At 38.5% G+C, this 19456-nt stretch overlaps 1 protein-coding gene across 3 annotated transcripts in view; it reads right to left on the bottom strand.

Moving 5' to 3' along the window:
* LOC124113695 (oxysterol-binding protein-related protein 8-like) overlaps window positions 1–12783 on the bottom strand; it is a 151975-nt gene extending 139192 nt beyond the window's left edge. The window contains exons 1-2 of one of the 3 annotated variants that reach the window (XM_048385504.1): window positions 12626–12783; window positions 648–845 (exon numbers count right to left, since the gene is read on the bottom strand). In XM_048385504.1, coding sequence (XP_048241461.1) covers window positions 648–792 — 145 coding nt within the window. In that variant the 5' untranslated portion in view covers window positions 793–845; window positions 12626–12783. Of the gene's footprint in view, window positions 1–647; window positions 846–2657; window positions 2732–12625 lie in introns of those variants that run through there. The other 2 variants (XM_048385506.1, XM_048385505.1) reach the window with 2 other exon arrangements.
* Between the last annotated feature and the right edge of the window lie 6673 nt (window positions 12784–19456).

The raw sequence follows: 19456 nt of genomic DNA on the forward strand, positions 1-19456 counted from the left end.
TTTTCAATTACATACAGCATAAAGTGCACTCGTCTGATTAAAGGTGTACATAAACGGGAAAAAATCATTTGATCATCCCTTCTTAACGTCAGACATTCTCCGCCAACTGGCTGTCTGCCTAATCATCAGATGGAAAGTTTCATTGCTGACATAATGTTATACTTTTTCTCTCCTGCTGTGCCCTGTTGAAAAATAATAAATAATTCCCTGAAAAAGAGACATTCCTAAATATCTTGCTCATGCTTTTCAACATTGTTCACCCCTTGTCAGCATGTTGAGGGAGAAATTGTAAAAAACAACAAAATCTCACTGAGGGCTGTCTCAAAACATCTCATTCCATTTCTTTCTTTTTTCGATGATTAGGAGCCACTAATGTGTTCTGAGTATGTTGAGTCTGGTCAGGTTTCTCTCTGTTCAGTCCATGCCAAATTTATAAGTCCACTTATCAGCACAAGAATCTACTGAAAATATTCTTAAAAGTTTCAGATATTAGACTCAAACATTGTTGCAGACTGCTATTCTTATAGGTCTCTTCTCACATTAAAGTTATCAAATGTACCGAAACTGATAATTTACAAAACATAAAATAACTTCCTTGACAGATTTTGAGACAACCTTTTGATTACAAGCTACAGGTAAGTTCCTACCTGAATGGTGGTGGTCCCTGCCAATAGTCGCCCCAGACCCGATGACTGACATGGTGCCAGTGCTGGGGCTCTTGTGATGCATTCCGATATCTTGAATGGCTGCGTCAAGATCACGGGAGTCTCCAAAACTACCTGATCTGGCCATCACAGCGCAGTGGGACACTGTCTTCCTTTAATTTTTTATCCACAAAATATTACCTGCAATAATATTATTATTTCCAATCAACAGTGTTTCCGATGTTTTTTGTATGAGTTGGTCTTCACTGAACCTTACTGGCACCTATAAAAACGTTTGTTTGCTTGTTGTTTAACGCCGCACTCAGCAATATTCCAGCTATATGACAGCGGTCTGTAAATAATCAAGTCTGGACCAGACAATCCGGTGATTGACATCATGAGCATCGAATCCACACAATTGCGATACGATGACAAGCATCAACCATGTCAGCGAGTCTGACCACCCGATCCCATTAGTCACCTCTTACAAAAAGCATGGTCGCCTTTCACGGGTCTATAAACGAGTAAACGAGTAAACGAGTATGTGTTTCACACCATCACAATAATATCATGGCAAGGCTGTTTTATATCAGAGGAATTGCAAAATACATATCGCAGCGACAGTCATTTTGGTCTTAGGTGCAGGAATTTGTTATATTGAGTTGCATCCCTTATTTATGCCAGGATCTGCTGAATTCAGATTCAATTCCAGTTTTGGTTATGCTGCTTTCAAAAGTATTTCGGTTATATTGCAGGGTGTCAGCTGATGGGAAGAAAGCATAAAGTGATGCAGGTGTCAGATGTTTATAGGTGTCAGATGTTTACAGGTGTCAGATGTTTTCCGGGTGTCAGATGTTTACCACTTTTGTGAAACCAATGAGCACGGGTAGGAGATGGTATGGTGCTGACAAAACATATCAGGGCAACTGTTTTTTTGTTTTGTTTGTTGTTTAACGCCACACTCAGCAATATTCCAGCTATTTGACACCCATCTGTAAATAATCGAGTCTGGACCAGACAATCAAGTGATTGACATCATGAGCATCCATCCACGCCATTGGGATAGGATGACATGCATCAACCAAGTCTATCCTCTGCACCATGGACCTGGTCAGACTTACAAAAGGATCAGGTGGTGACAGAGTGAGGCAGTGACGGCAGAACGTGTGACCTTCGTGACTGCGTATCATCCTAACCTGGCAGCATGAAATGTCACGTCTGCTAATCTGCTATCAGTAATGCCAGCTGCAGACTTGTTGCTTACAATTGGTGATTTAGCTGCAATATAGAGAATCTCACCCGAGTGTCTTTTGATATTAAATATATCAACACTCGTTGATAAAAGTGGCAAAAATCCTCGGCAAGCCTCGGAATTTTTCCACTTTTATGAACTCTTGTTGATATATTTAATATCAAAAGACACTCGGGTGAGATTTTATTTATCATCCAGCATCATTCTTCCAACTTTTTCAATTTGTAGACAGTAATTAGCAGTGTCTTCAGTGTAAAAAGTACTGCTAACAGCTTCAGTAGCAGAGCCATTAGTGATGTCATTTGATTGTCACGTCATGGTAACCAGTGATGTCACAATGGTCTGCAAAGCATTGTGATGTAATTTCATTGCAGCGATATCTACACTGTAGATATCGCTTGATCTCATCCAAGGATATCACCTGTGGAGCCAGTTTTGGATGATAAATTGTTATAACTGCAGTGTTGAAGGTCACTCACTAAAGTACTGATATAATAAACCATTTAATCACAAGAAAGTTAAACTACTATTGACTACAAATTCCTACTGCTGTCAATATCAAAATCTACAAAGTCAGACCGTATCATATTTCATATACATTGAAATCATTAAATGCTACCAGTCCTTTCATGCTAGCCAAATGCCCACACATCATTCAACAATGAACCCACCAAGACAAAATCAAAATCACTGAAACAACAAGAAAACCCTTCGATCACAACAAGGCATTCGATGAGTTGTCAAATTGGGAAATATCTTACCGCCACAACACAGAGGCAGCTCAATACGTTCGGGAACAGCAGAGCTAGCTTCAATAGCGCAATCAAACTGATCATGACACAACACAACCTCATGCAAACATCTGTCACATTGTGTATTGATCTGAAATCTACAAGCCTCTTCCATGAAACACAATCAATAGCAAGTCCCATATACTACATACAGCATTCTAATTTTGCAAATGACCTCATCAAATGCACATTTCTTGAGTTTGGCTGAGAGTAAGAAGGAGGGAGAACAGCGAAGCTATCGTTGATCCATGTGCGTGTGTAAACATGCAATATCTGCCATTGTTACCTTGGTTATGAGATTATACAAGTGCAATGTACATGACATATACATATGTATATTGCACACCATCAGTTTCTGGGTCAAGTCTCACTGGTCAAATATACAGAGGAATTTGTGATCCAATCATTATAACTCATGATGAACATGATAAATGGTTTTCACCTAATCAAGATAAATGAGATTTTTTTTCATTTTCAGTCAATTAATGATATATTAATACTACTCAAAAAAGTTAAGGACCACTTAATTCTCTCACATTACTATAGTTAAACTGTCATACTACTGAAAAGAAGTAAAGGACCACCTGATTCTCTCACATTACTATAGTTAAACTGTCATACTACTGAAAAGAAGTAAAGGACCACCTGATTCTCTCACATTACTATAGTTAAACTGTCATACTACTGAAAAGAAGTAAAGGACCACCTGATTCTCTCACATTACTATAGTTAAACTGTCATAGTTAAACTGTCATACTTCTGAAAAGAAGTAAAGGACCACCTGATTCTCTCACATTACTATTGTTAAACTGTCATACTACTGAAAAGAAGTAAAGGGCCACCTGATTCTCTCACATTACTATAGTTAAACTGTCATAGTTAAACTGTCATACTTCTGAAAAGAAGTAAAGGGCCACCTGATTCTCTCACATTACTATAGTTAAACTGTCATACTACTGAAAAGAAGTAAAGGGCCACCTGATTCTCTCACATTACTATAGTTAAACTGTCATAGTTAAACTGTCATACTACTGAAAAGAAGTAAAGGACCACCTGATTCTCTCACATTACTATAGTTAAACTGTCATACTACTGAAAAGAAGTAAAGGACCACCTGATTCTCTCACATTACTATAGTTAAACTGTCATAGTTAAACTGTCATACTACTGAAAAGAAGTAAAGGACCACCTGATTCTCTCACATTACTATAGTTAAACTGTCATACTACTGAAAAGAAGTAAAGGACCACCTGATTCTCTCACATTACTATAGTTAAACTGTCATACTACTGAAAAGAAGTAAAGGGCCACCTGATTCTCTCACATTACTATAGTTAAACTGTCATAGTTAAACTGTCATACTACTGAAAAGAAGTAAAGGGCCACCTGATTCTCTCACATTACTATTGTTAAACTGTCATACTACTGAAAAGAAGTAAAGGGCCACCTGATTCTCTCACATTACTATAGTTAAACTGTCATAGTTAAACTGTCATACTACTGAAAAGAAGTAAAGGACCACCTGATTCTCTCACATTACTATAGTTAAACTGTCATACTACTGAAAAGAAGTAAAGGGCCACCTGATTCTCTCACATTACTATAGTTAAACTGTCATAGTTAAACTGTCATACTACTGAAAAGAAGTAAAGGGCCACCTGATTCTCTCACATTACTATAGTTAAACTGTCATACTACTGAAAAGAAGTAAAGGGCCACCTGATTCTCTCACATTGCTATAGTTAAACTGTCATACTACTGAAAAGAAGTAAAGGGCCACCTGATTCTCTCACATTACTATAGTTAAACTGTCATACTACTGAAAAGAAGTTTAGAACCACCCGATTCTCACACATTACTATAGTCAATCTGTCATAATACTCAAAGGGGCGGTCGGGTAGCCTAGTGGTTAAAGCATTCGCTCGTCACGCCAAAGACCCGGGTTCGATTCCCGACATGGGTACAAAGTGTGAAGCCCATTTCTGGTGTCCCCCGCCGTGATATTGCTGGAATATTGCTAAAAGCGGCGTAAAACCATACTCACTCAATCACTCACTCATAATACTCAAAAGAAGTTAAGGACCACCCGATTCTCACACATTACTATAGTTAGACTGTCATGCTGTGACAGATAAACTATTGTACTAAGAAAGAAATGCGTGGTCCTTAACATTTTTGAGTAGTATATATTTAAAACCATGAAACGATCAATAACATGCCAGTGCACTAGACAAATGAACAAACAGACCCCTCTCCTGCCTGTTGATCAGCTGGACTGAGGAGTGGTAGTGTAATTCCATGCACAATTAATTATTTACATCAGGAGACTATTGTTTAATTTTTCAGGCACGTAATTACTTAACTGTTCATAATCACGCTAATGAACCTTTGTCGATACCCACTAGAAAAACATGCATATGCAGTTTCAATAGCAAATTACATAAATAATTGTATACCAGAGTGCCGAGATAGTGGCAAATGCCTCCGTAGGGGTCCATATTTATGAATAATACACCACGATGACAGAACGGGAAGCAAATTAATGGTTTTTGTTCACTTAAAAGTTTTTCATCGTCACAAATAGAGAACTTAGGATGAGATGTGTATTTCCCCTGACAGTTACAATGATAGCGCTCCTATTGCCTCCTACACTGGTGATGTGGAAAGGCTTGTGGGACTTCTGTCTGACAGCCAGGGACAGGCATAAAGTTGAGGCTATCTATAGTCTGTCATACCTACCTCAACACAAATACATCCAATACAGCCCATGCAAGTCTATAATATTTAGCAAGTCTAGATTACCGCAGTATCTGAAAATGAAGAGGGGCTTGTTTTAATTATTTTTCATAACTATAACTATGTTAAGCCTCACTCAGCAATATTCCAGGTATATGACCAGACAATCCAGTGATTGACATCATGAACATCGACCCATGCAATTGGGATATGATGACATGCATCAACCAAGTCAGTGAGTCTGACCACCCGATCCCATTAGTTGCTTCTTACGACAAGCATCGTCGCTTTTTACAGCAAGCATGGGTTGCTGAAGACCTATTCTAACCCGGATCTTCACCGGTCGTTTTTATCTGTAAATATGTTCATTTCAGAGACTAGATGTTACTCTTGGGTATCTGATGCCCAATGAGTGTAGTGGAGAATAGCTTCAAAACAACTTTACAAAAAAAAGCTTGCCAACTAGCCTGTGACTAGTAAAATGTTTAAAAGGTCTGGTGAGCATGGTGAGTGGGTCAGTTTGGTTGAATGCTGCTTTGAAAATGTTGAACAATATTTCAGTTCTATTTTGGCATGTCAGCTTGTGGGAGGAAAGCCTGAAGCCCAAGATCAGTAGTATTTACAACAAATCTCGGATTAGAACTGCCACAGGTTTCTGTCTTGCCCAAGGGACACAACTCTGCTTCAACAACTGTGTCACCTGTGCCCTGGAAATGGTGAGGTGAGGTCAAATGGGGTTTAACGTCGCGTCCAAGATTATTGCACTTATATAGCGATGTGCATGCACGTGTATGTGTGTGGCTGCTTGTACTAGTCCGGACTGATGCCAATATATAGTGCTAGCACACTGAGATACTATGCCACAGTTTAACATGAATACCCCACTCAGACACAATATACTGTCTCCGAGCCGACCAGTCCTTGTTTTAGCCCCTTAATGCTGAGCGCCAGACAGGGTATCAACAAGTACCATCTTTTAACGTTTTTTGGTATGACGCGGCTGGGGATCGAAGAATTTATCTTTCATTTGCTGATTTATTTTAGTATTCTATGCAGTTATTGATGACTCATCAGACACACAGGGAAATATCTGTCCCAAGCATGACGACACGACTCACTTGAATGCATTTAATAAAAAAAAAAAAAGGTTTTCTATTACAGTATATTTACATGGTTCATATTTCTGATGTACTAGTCTGTATGATGAGTGATAGGATGTGAGTGAGTGGATGTAAGTGAATGAGGGGATGTGATTGGATGTGAGTGGGTGCATGAGTGAGTGGATGTTAGTATGTGTGTGTGAGTGCATGGGTGAGTAGATGGGAGTGGGTGCGTGAGTGAGTGAGTGAGTGAGAGTGCATGAGTGAGTGAGTGAGTGATTTAGTGGGTGAGTAGTCATTCGTGCAATATTCCTCATCAGTTCTAAAAGAAGTGGGTGGGAAGGTTGTTTCTTTTCTATTCAGATTTTCATCCCTCATACTTTAATAAAAACAATGTTGTAAAGAAATTCTTAATTTAAGAATAATTTTTATTCACGAATGGCATAGCTTATCATCAGAATAGATTACATTAAAGAGCAACTACTAACAACAGAAACAGTGTAATTGGGGCCAGTCTGTGATGAGAAACAAGTATAGTGAATTTGTGAGGTCTATTCCATCAATATCGAAGAATTTTTCTTTGCAATGACTAATATGAGTGTGACGATATATCAAACTATCAATAAACTTAAATTGTACCATATTGATAGAAATTGTAAAATGATTTTGTTGATAGTATGCATAACAAACGATGGTTTCAATACTCGCAATTGGTTATAAATAAAATATAAATTATGCACCTGAAAACACACTTTTTACAGAAAAATAACAAACATGTCGTGTGTTCATTAGCAAGGATTACAACTTTAGATTAGGGTTATTTCCCTTGAGTAGCGACAGGGTGCAGGCCTCAAAGTTACAACTAAAACGGTTGCCAATGTGACCTAAATTTCAATTTGTCTACTGTCTAAAATTCAGAAGTAGCCACATGACTACCTTGAAAAATATCTTGTGGCGACTTAATTCTATTGCTACACATACGTAGACACAAAAAGAAACATGTCTGCAACTAATTGTACTTGCAAATAATTCCTCCTAAAGTCTACATAAATATTAATGTAATTAGTATTTTAGTTTAGTTGATAGTTTATTGGATGAGCAAGGATATACCTATATAATCTAGTAACATAAATTGCATCATTGCTCGAGTCACAAATTACAAAACACCAAGTACAGTTTCCACTAATATACAATTCCAAGACAAGTGCTATGACTTGTACATATAACAGTTATTTGATAATTTCCAATGCTTTTGGCTACCTACAATATTGGCTTGACTTCTTGATTTTACCACTGGCTACCTGGAAAAAATACTTGTAGCCATATGGCTAATTGGAAAAAAAATTTAAACTTTCAGCCTGGGGTGAAAAATTGCCAACTTTGACATTGTTGGCAATACCTTAATCAACATAATAAGCGTCCCGCTCTATCTAAGCACCCCCAGCGATATTTGCTTATATATTGGCTAGTGAACAATCCCAATTAGCACCCCTTCCGAATGATCAATGTACACAAGACTTATTTATTCGCATATAATATGCACTTGTGTGTTATATGCACCCTTAATTATGGGCAATTAAATTCTGGAAAAATATATTTGTCGTACATAAACATTTCAGGCTGTCAGCATAAACCACGAAATTTATCTTTCAACTTCGTTTTTTTTTCACCAAAATGATATTCTAATAAGAGCCCCCAATTCCAATTTTGAGAGCACCCTGGGCGCTTATTAAGTCGAATACGGTATTTATTCATTTCTAATACACTGATATCATCAAGCCTTAAAGATGGTTGTATACTACCTCAATACTATCGCGGTGGTCACAATAGTCATTCATTAACCTATATACCGTATATGACCGCGGATAAGCCGACCCCGTAGATAAGCCGAGGTGTTAACTTGACAATTGAAATACGAAAGAAAATGGTATGACCCGCAGATAAGCCGAACCAGGAATTGAAAGGCAAAAAAAAAACACTGCGAAGTCGGACTGCAAGACATGTGCCGGTACTCGCAGATATTCAAAAATATAAGATGAAAAACGTTGTAATTATATTGAAAAAGTCATTATTATTTCTAATAAAGATTTAACAAACCAGTCATCCACTTTCATAATGTGGGAAGCTGTTTCTCGTGGTTTTTTTTAATCTCATAATGATCGTTATATGTTGCCATCAACAACCAAGCGCCATTTTGTGAATCGGTGTATATAGAATTATGAACCCGTGAGAAAATATATCGGCTAGAGCGAAGACTTGCAGTTTGAATTCAGCATCGTAAGCATGGCGTTTTCGTTTCAAACTCATGATGAGAATGTCAGTCAGTAAAAATATACCAACTTTAATAACCCCCTTTACACCACTATCGTATGTTAATCCAATTGAATTAAATAAACTATCATACTATGAACACATTGAATGACCATCACTTACTCACAGGCTTCTCCAGTTTATTAAACTAATCTCTCGAAAACAAAGGAATTAAGCCCCTACTCCCAACACGATCGCTAAGCACCCACAACTTGAAATTGTTTGTGTAAACAACATGACAATACCAATCGGCCCGTTATTATCAATGCTCATTTCCTTGTGTACCGTGTTGCTTTAAACAACAGGAAGCAATCACAGTGGTCACCGTTTGTGACGTCACAGGAAACAGCTGATCACATGTTTTTGCAAATGGCGAACGGAATAACTCGCCGATAACAAAATACTACTGACATCAAAAGGAAATGACTTATCATGGTGACACAAGATAGTAACCTTGGTAAAAATATATATATCATTATCAATTATCAATGATGGCTCAAAACTTACTTATATAAAAAATAATTTCAGTAATCAATGTATTTGATAAAGGTTAAATACTAGGCCACTAGTTTCAGATGACTACGGTAGTTGTTTTCTCCCAAAATCTAGTTATTGTTCATAAACCAATGAACTGACTGTTGGATATGACTGATATTGCCTACCCCTGAATATATATGAAGTTCTGTTAGATATTGAAAAATATATCTACACATAACATTTGAAAAAACAACACTTTGAATAGCTGGAAAATAGAAATAGCTAGAACAAGCAATTTTTGTTTTTTTTCTTTCTCATTAAACACCGCACTTATCAATATTCTAGCTGCATGACAATAGTCTGTAAATAATTGCGTCTGGACCAGACAATTCAGTGATTGATATCATGAGCATCAATCAATGAACTTGGGACACGATGATATGCATCAACCAAGCCAGTGAGTCCGACCACCCGATCCTGTTAGTCACCTCTTATCATGCTTATGACAAGCATTGGTTGCTGGAGCCCCACATTCTCACCTGGAATCCCCCACCCTGTGAGGTCTGAACAAGGAAGTGTTGATATGGGGAACGGGCGTGGGATCATGTATCAGTTTCTATACCAGAGGATTTACTATTTCGAACTAAGTGCCCTTGAAAGGCAAATTGGGGGGAAAAGTCATGATTTTGTTCCAATTTGTCAAGATTCATAATTTCTACCTCTACAAGGACATAACATTAGTTGAGTATTATGAGTTCAGAATTTGTTATTTCCAATTTGTGAATGTTTACTGACAATTTTTTGCTGAGTTTGGGCAAAATATCGGCCTCTAAGTTGGTCCTAATATATCCCTGTATACATTGTGTATGCTGAATGACATCGAAGAATATCATGCTGATAAAATATTGCAACATAAACCTGATAAATGTTCAGGGTGAAACGATACAGCAAGGTCACGATATGATACATATTGCGATATACAGATCACGATACGATATATATATCGCGATATACCGTAATCATATTTACATCAAATCACATGGAACTTCTTGACAATAATTATTTAGCAGCTTCCAAAGGAAAAGCTAGCTGTAGCCACATGTTCGCAGTAGCAATTTTTAGTCGTGAAGTTGAAAAGCTGATTACAACGCATTTTGCAATATTTGACTGACAAAAACTCTGGGGTGGAGGTGGGGATCATTAAACGAGTTGTAAGTAATTCATTTTAGCAAGTATATAGTCATGTATCAATACAAAAAAAGATGTATCATGTATCATGTATCGTATCGAAAAAACATGATGCACCAGAGCACCGATGTATGGCTTCACCCCTAAAGCCCCCGTTACACTATCAATAACTTTGATCAAAAACTTGGTCAAAGTCCATTTTGACCAAGTTTATGAAAGTGTAACATGCCGTCAAAAATTTTGACCAAAGTTTTTGACGGGACTTTGATGGAATAGAAACCGATCCTATTTCTCGTCAAACTTTGATCAAAGTTTGATGACGTTGATTTAATTTAGCCAATCAGACTGCAAGGAACATTTACCCCTTTTCAACCGGAAGTGCAAATAGTCAAGTCAAAATGAATCAACTACTTTGGACTGACGAGATGTTGGAAGAATTAATTGAATTGTTTCAACAAAGTGCAGCCTTTCTTGGGACCAAATATGCCTTTGCCTACTCAGACGCCACCTTCTCAACATGGCAATACACAAAATACATATCATATGACAACGGCAAACAATTCTTCATCAGTAGCATCTACCTTGGCAAGATAATTCCCAACAAAACTTTGACGGCCTGTCCAAAACTTTGATGAGTGTAAACAGTCCAACTTGGACCAAGAAAACTTGGTCAAAGTTTTCTTTACCAAGTTTATTATGAAAGTTTTGGATAGTGTAACAGGGGCTTAATATATGTACACATTGTTGTGGTCACTTTGGCATCCATTTTAACTACAGCAATTTTGGCTTGGTTCATGTACTACCATACACACTAATATATGCAGACTTAAAATAATAACAAATTTAAGCATGAAAATCAAAGACCCTTATCATAATCTGACCCTTATGTCAAAAGAAAAGAGGCTTAAACATGTCAGAGGCATTTTCATGTTAAACAGAAAATTACAATTGCAGTAGATTACAAATCCACACTACATGGGGCGAAGGATATTCAAATTACAGAGGCTTATGATCAAAACAATTTCCAGCTTGTCTGCAATGTACATTGGACTTGTGGTAAACATATAATATTTTGTTTTAGAAAACTACTAATCCTTTCAACTTTTTACTTGTCTCTGTCAAGCAGACTTCACGTATTACTTATCATAGTTCATCCTTCATCAGTGAGTAGCATGCTGGCAGAATACATTGACTGGTGATATAACACATAAATAATGATATTGATAATAATGATAAAAATAATAATTTCACAGTCCACTTAAGTTAAAAAACAAACATAACTCCTCACAATGTATGCTCGCAGGTAATTAGTATTACCCCCATCACTGGTTCAGTTAGCATTTAAGTTGTATGCCCAGCTCCCTGGGAAGTATACAACCCAAGTAACCTTTCAAGAATTCCTTATTTGCTCACTGTCCCTCTGAAGACAGATATCCATACCTAAATATCGACAATAAACATATTGGCCATAACTATATATCCTCCTACACCATCAATTGTTTAAGCTATGTACAACTATACTTGTATAATCTATACCATGTCATTTACAGACAACTGTAAATCAAGACAAGACAAATATCAGCTGATTACATAATTTGACCATTAATGCACAGTGGATCAAATTAATATTAATCCTGCTGCTTTGCCTCACAAATTAGTGATAGATACATTCATATGCATTCATCGGAAACATACATGTGTCACAACCAGAGATATTAACTGCACTTGCAGACAGCTGGCGTTTTCGTTGTGTGCAAGGAATCCAATGCTGAAGTATTGATCATGTTGACATCGACTTCTGACAAGAATCTACCAAAAAGGCTCGGTTTATCAGATAAAATCAATATCAGTTCAGGCTCGTGGGTGGAATTGCCACAATCTAATACGGGTAGGGGTTGAATTGCTTTGAACAGAACTTCCAAAGGTTAAATAATCACGACATCATTTAAACCCCCCAGGGATCTGTAGACATATCGTACACCAGGTCGGCAGACCCGAGTCTCCCCATTAAAAAAACGGACAGTCTGTCCGCTCAAACAGGAGATACATTGTAACCGAACCTCATTTTACCTTTATAGGGGCAATCTATCAAGTGATATGCTGTGTGATATATTTTAAAATACTTACGACGGTATCATAAAGGAATCTGTATATGAGTAATCGACGTCGGATTTTGACCATTTCCAAAATACCGGAAGTTTCGTGATCATCGCAGTCGGACTAGGAAACCGGGAAATTTTCTAGACTTGATGACAGTCGCCAAAATACTTCCGTGTTGGTAGCCGGTTACCGCTTGAAATATGGCTCGTGAGATAAGGTTCTCCTGTTTTTTTCGCTATGAGAACCCACTTAACCTCTATATATTATTTGCACTGGATATATTTATGTTTACAGCATCCTAACTGAACTGAAAGGTAAAAACAACAACGTAAGAATAGATCTATATCACACACAAAAATATAGAAAGTTATTCTTTCCCCCACCCATTTCACAGTGAGACTGTTTGCATGATTTTAAATTTGTGAATGCAAACGGAACATACAATCTCAAAGATAATTACACCAAATGATGTCATATAAGTAACTTCGTATCCGAACATATTCAGTTACAGTTTTTGTTTGAGTTTTGTAGTTATATGCTTCTATTTTTCATCCTCGATTATCCAGTGCATCATATATCTCCATTATAATGGAATGGTATTATGTATGCTGGACAATCAAGAATGTTTATTTTTCGAATCCATATATGCCTCACTTTTTTAAAAAAAAGTTACATTTTGTGAATAAAGGATACCAGCGCGGGCCTAAATATTTAGATCAGTAATACACATACCAGTTAGTGATCAGTAAGTCTTAGTGGTGTTGTGTTTGCTATTCAAAATTGATATAAGGAATTGCAGCAAAAAAAAAGTTCATATTATTTTTGGATTAACTTTTGATTTAAATCGGACGTTACTTACATAAGCTTGATATGTTGATCACAATGTGATTTTTGAGAAATTACTGAAAAAGGTTTGTGAGAGTTTCTATAAGTATACAGTGAAGGGAAATAGGTATATAGCTGCAGGTGAATGTACATTTACATATTGGCTGTGCATATTTAATTACCAGTTATCTTTGTAATACGAACACAAACATATTATAACATATATTATATTAGAATAAATAAGTTTATGTCAAGGAAGATGACTCGGAAACTACTATTTATGATGGTTGAAAGGGGGTTATGCAATGGGGTTATACAAGGGAGTTATGCAAGGGAAACCCCTTTGATATATAGCAATACTAACTGGTCACTAATCACGGGTACCACAGAAATTGAAATGGTTTTGAACTGCCCATGCTAGTATGTAACGCATGAAAACCTTTAATGATATGAGATTAGCCAAAACAATATTAAGTTTAAGTAACACCTATTGTTCAAATGACGTAATGTGATCAATTCAAGACGGTATGAACAATGGATGACGTCACATCGTATTGTTCCTACTAAGGAAGCACTGAGACGTCATATGGCTTCAGTTGACCAATCAGCTTTAAGAATCAGTAAATTTCACAGGTGCAAAGATTGGAAAATTATTACACACGATCACACCACCGACACATATTTCACCCCATACGTCTTAATGATTAATTAACCTCTCCCCGCGAAGATGCGGGTTAAAATTGTTCATGCTTGTCGTAAGAGGCGATTAACGGGATAAGGATTGGGTTGATGCTTGTCATCGTATCCCAATCGCGTAGATAGTTGCTCATGATATCAATCATTGGATTGTCTGGTCCAGAATCGTTCTTATACAGAGCACGGTCATATAGCTTGAGTATTGCTGAGTGCCGAAAATGGCGTTAAACAACAAACAAACAAGATCAACGTTTAACCTGTTGTATTTCGAGTAATCATGCTAAAAGCGACAGAAGATAACATCTTTCAATAATTTAACCGGGGCGGTCGGGTAGCCTAGTGGTTAAAGCGTTCGCTCGTAACGCCGAAGACCCGGGTTCGAATCCCGACATGGGTACAATGTGTGAAGCCCATTTCTGGTGTCCCCCGCCGTGATATTGCTGGAATATTGCTAAAAGCGGCGTAAAACCATACTCACTCACTCACTCACTCACTCACTCAATAATTTAACCAAAATTGCGTTATGTGTTCTGCTGAAGATTTGATGTATCTACATTTCATAATTTCTTTATAAAAACACAACAGTTTATTGGATATACCTCTTGGCACATGTTGATGTGAAAAAAATGATGTTTCAACTGTCAAGTAAAAGACAGTACAGATTAGAAATCTTGGCGTTTGTTCTCCTTCTGAGCCGCAGTCAAGATTAGATATCACCCTACTTCAGTCCACTTTGTTATCTCAACCATTCTTTTGGAGAGACTGACATGACGGCCTAACTGTGATGTCAATTACGCGTATTTACACAATGTGCTCATCGGTATTTACATGTATGCCTCATAAACGCAAACAAGTATGTGAAAGAATTCGCTTCAATACTTTTTGCATTTATGGTTTATTTACAGCCAACAATAACTGCTTCACGGACTTCTTGTTCAATCTTTAATAAACAACCTTGAGACAACAATTTGAAATCAGTTACATCGTTCAGCGCAGTATTTACACCAAACCCCATCCACCTTATCAGGAAACAGTACTCTGCCATTTGAAGTGGCCTAATTGTTTTATTTATTTATTTTTTTTAAACATGAACGTAAAATATGATTGCTTGTTTAGCCAACCAAACGCCATGGAATCACTTGGAGTTTTCATTTCAAATAATGATTTTGTTGTGGTACCAGACCAAGACACAGCGTGTCTCATGTTAAGGGGCCCCCTCAACTATTCAGCCAACTTAATGACATACTACTTGTACACATACTTAAATCCCGTTGGTATTCCAGGACTAAAATGGCCCCCAGCACCCGGTTCGTCAAAAAATATGATGGTGGATGGTCACAGTGTGTCTCCTGGCTGATTGGGTGCCGGGGCACGGCGTCAGGTTTTGTTCGTGCTATCAACCACTGGTTTACCAAGGAAATACCCTTTGATATAGTTGGAACGTTGCTGACATACAGTTTCGTTTTTCGTGAACTGCTTCCGTGGTCATGCACACGCGTGCAAGCTATGTAAGTACAATAATCTCGAACGTGACGTTAACCTCCCACCTTCACCTCGTTATGAATCTTATTCGAATGACGCGACGCTTAAAATAGCCGTCCTATCAAATTACACCCATGTGCGAGAGTCATCCTTTGGGAAGTTACTGTTAAGGAAGATAGTTGACTTCACTTCCTCTAAACGCAGCTATAAGAGCTAATGTTTCCCAGGTATTTATCAGAACACAGTGCATTATCCAGTGCATTTATGAGTCTATATATTATTATTATATCCTCAACTCATTCGCCAAAAGCTTCGTTTTGGAAGTGACGTCACGAGCTCCAGCCCCTGTTTCTAACTTAGCACAGAATTTCACTCGCTCGAAAGAATTATTTGATTGCTTGCAAATAGGTCCAGGGTATTTATCATAATTTAATGGATATAGACCGGATAATCGAAAAATAGCCTCCCACTCACACTACACTCACGAGCGAGACAAATTCTGTGCGCAGTGAGTGGTAGACGATGACGTCACTTCCGAAAAGAAGTTATTGATGCCAAAATAGCGAATGAAGATTATAATACCCTGCATTATATAAAAAATAAGACTCCTGATATAAAGAAGCAATGGGGTCCAACCGATGCTTTATTTCCTCTGATTTCTATGAACAATAGCGTGAAATATGCAATGTATTTTCTATAGAGGATATATTTTAATAAATACCGAACGTCTATGTATCTTTTCGCAATATCGACATGTGAGATTAATCTCATTTTGATAAATGTCTAGATACCACTGAAACATGATGGTCACAAATCACACAGTGCAACGAAGCAAAGGAGTGTAGTCAAATACCTATTGTCATGGAACAGTTACAAGGCTTGTGATTAGCAAGTCGTTTACAAAAATAAATATATTTTGTCAGATGTGTACAGGGTATGGTTTTTACAAACGGTCATTTTTATTAGGGAATATATATTTAGTGGAGTTTCATTTGTTTCCAGATTTATAGACTTTTCCGAATATATCGCACCGAGAAACTACACAGGGCAAGTCTGTATAAGCACTTTAGGTTTCAGGTGCTTGGAGCGATTTAAGCCCCAGGTAATAACGCACACTTAATGCCTGTTAAGAGTACCCGAGTTATCTCCCTTTGTTGAAATTGTAGATTTATTATTAGTGTTAGTTCCCCTCTGTTCACGTTGTAACATTTTCATGGATAAAATTAAGAGCATGAAGTTACTCTTTATCCTATTTATGTTGTCTGTCAATGCCATGTTATTTTAAAATTGTGAATAATTATATCGTGTTATTATTGTTCAACTGATTGAAGCGTCCGTAAAATACACAAAAGAGTGTTTTTTTGTCTGTTGTTTGACACCGCACTCAGCGATATTCCAACCATATGACAGTGATTTGTTAATAATCGATCCTGGTCCAGACAATCCAGTAATTGATATTATGAGCAGCGATCCATGCCGTCGGATAACACTGTCACCGAGCCTGACCACCCGCTCAAGCACAGTTAGCTGGCCAGGAATCCCCACGAGTTCCAAAGCCGAGCTCAAAGAACAGGGTGTAGTATGGAAAGCTGTAAGGGACATTCTCGCGATCTCGCATTCTCGGCTAAAATCTCGCGTTTTCCCTATCTTACATTCTCGCACTTTTGGCATATTTAGCTCGTTTTCAAAGGTCGAGATCGATAGAATGCGAGATCGCGAGAATGTCCCTTACAGTATTCCGTAGTGTATATTCCGTTATATGGTCTCTGGTAGAAACATTGACGCCTAAATCCATATATTCATAAGGGATCAAGAAGCAATAGTGACTGTTTTTATGCCGATACCGATATTACTGTACAAAGTCAACACTCGTCAAAATCTGGATAGGAGGAAATCATTTGACCGGATTGCGGATTGCGAGGACTCCAGACCAGCAAGGGTCCATTGTACTGTATTGTGCTGTCAAAGGCTTTGTGTGTATATGAATGTTCTGTTTTCATATATATATATTTACAGGGATAATCAGTTTTTGTGTACCAATGTGAAGATTCAATCTCAGAGTGCTTTGTAGTCTGTCTTACAGTCCCAGAACGATATTATCTCCCCTTCCGCCCGGCCCTGACTGTGATGCTACAGCCCGGAATAGAGCAAGTCTAGATTTTCCCCAGGTTCAGGATCTGCCATCTCACTGGGGAAACTTTTCAGTTTATATGTTGTTGCTTGTTTCTATCAAAATTATATATTTTCAGAGACTAAGTGTTTTTGATATTCGGCTCCAGTGCACGTTGTATTAGGCTCCGATGACCTGTGGTGTATATGCCCCGAGATTAGGTTGTGTAAGGCTCCGAGAGCCGACAGGACATGTCTCAATTGTACGTTCTATAACTCCCATGGTGTTCGAGTAGTGTTAAGCTCCGAGGACCTGGCATATTTGTTTCCGAGTGCATGTTTTCTTTGGCTCCGAAAGTCTGTGTTATACAGACCGCTTCCGTGGTCTTGTGGTAGAGCGTCCGCCCGGAGAGCGGAAGGTCCAGGGTTCGATCCCGGGCCGCGTCATACAAAAAGACGTTAAAAGATTGTACTTGTTGTTACCCTGTCTGGCGCTCGGCATTAAGGGGCTAAAACAAGGACTGGTCGGCTCGGAGTCAGTATACTGTGTCTGAGTGGTGTATTCATGTTAAACTGCGGCATGGTATCTCAGTGAGCTGGCACTATAAATCGGCATCAGTCCGGACTAGTACAAGCAGCCACACACACACATACACGTGCATGCACGTCGCTATATAAGTGCAATAATCTTGGACGTGACGTTAAACCCAATTTCACCTCACCTCACCTGTGTTATACAGCTCCGAATGCAGGTTGTATTGTTTGGTTCCGATAGCCTGTGGTATATGGCTCACAGTGCAGGTTGTATTGTTTGGCTCCGATAGCCTGTGGTATATGGCTCATAGTGCAGGTTGTATTGTTTGGTTCCGATAGCCTGTGGTATATGGCTCACAGTGCAGGTTGTATTGTTTGGCTCCGATGGCCTGTGGTATATGGTTCACAGTGCAGGTTGTATTGTTTGGCTCCGATAGCCTGTGGTATATGGCTCACAGTGCAGGTTGTATTGTTTGGCTCCGATAGCCTGTGTTATACAGCTCCGAATGCAGGTTGTATTGTTTGGCTCCGAGAGCCTGTGGTATATGGCTCACAGTGCAGGTTGTATTGTTTGGCTCCGATAGCCTGTGGTATATGGCTCACAGTGCAGGTTGTATTGTTTGGCTCCGATAGCCTGTGGTATATGGCTCACAGTGCAGGTTGTATTGTTTGACTCCGATGGCCTGTGGTACATGGCTCACAGTTGCAGGTTGTATTGTTTGGCTCCGAGAGCACGTGGTGTACGGCTCACAGTGCAGGTTGTATTAGGTCCCGACAGCCCGTGGATGAGCATGTTTTCACAGGGTCCGAATGCAGGTTGTATTATGCTCCGACTTAATGATTGTGTTATATGGCTCCGAACGCAGGTTGTATTATGCTCCGAGAATATGTGTTACATGGCTCTGAATGCAGGTTGTGTTAGGCTCCGAGAATATGTGTTACATGGCTCTGAATGCAGGTTGTGTTAGGCTCCGAGAATATGTGTTACATGGCTCTGAATGCAGGTTGTGTTAGGCTCCGAGAATATGTGTTACATGGCTCTGAATGCAGGTTGTATAAGGCTCCGAGAATATGTGTTACATGGCTCTGAATGCAGGTTGTGTTAGGCTCCGAGAATATGTGTTACATGGCTCTAAATGCAGGTTGTGTTAGGCTCCGAGAATATGTGTTATTTGGCTCTGAATGCAGGTTGTGTTAGGCTCCGAGAATATG

This window comes from Haliotis rufescens, unplaced genomic scaffold, assembly GCF_023055435.1.
Source record: "Haliotis rufescens isolate VD_foot unplaced genomic scaffold, xgHalRufe1.0.p SCAF_6, whole genome shotgun sequence".
Lineage (NCBI taxonomy): Eukaryota > Metazoa > Mollusca > Gastropoda > Lepetellida > Haliotidae > Haliotis > Haliotis rufescens.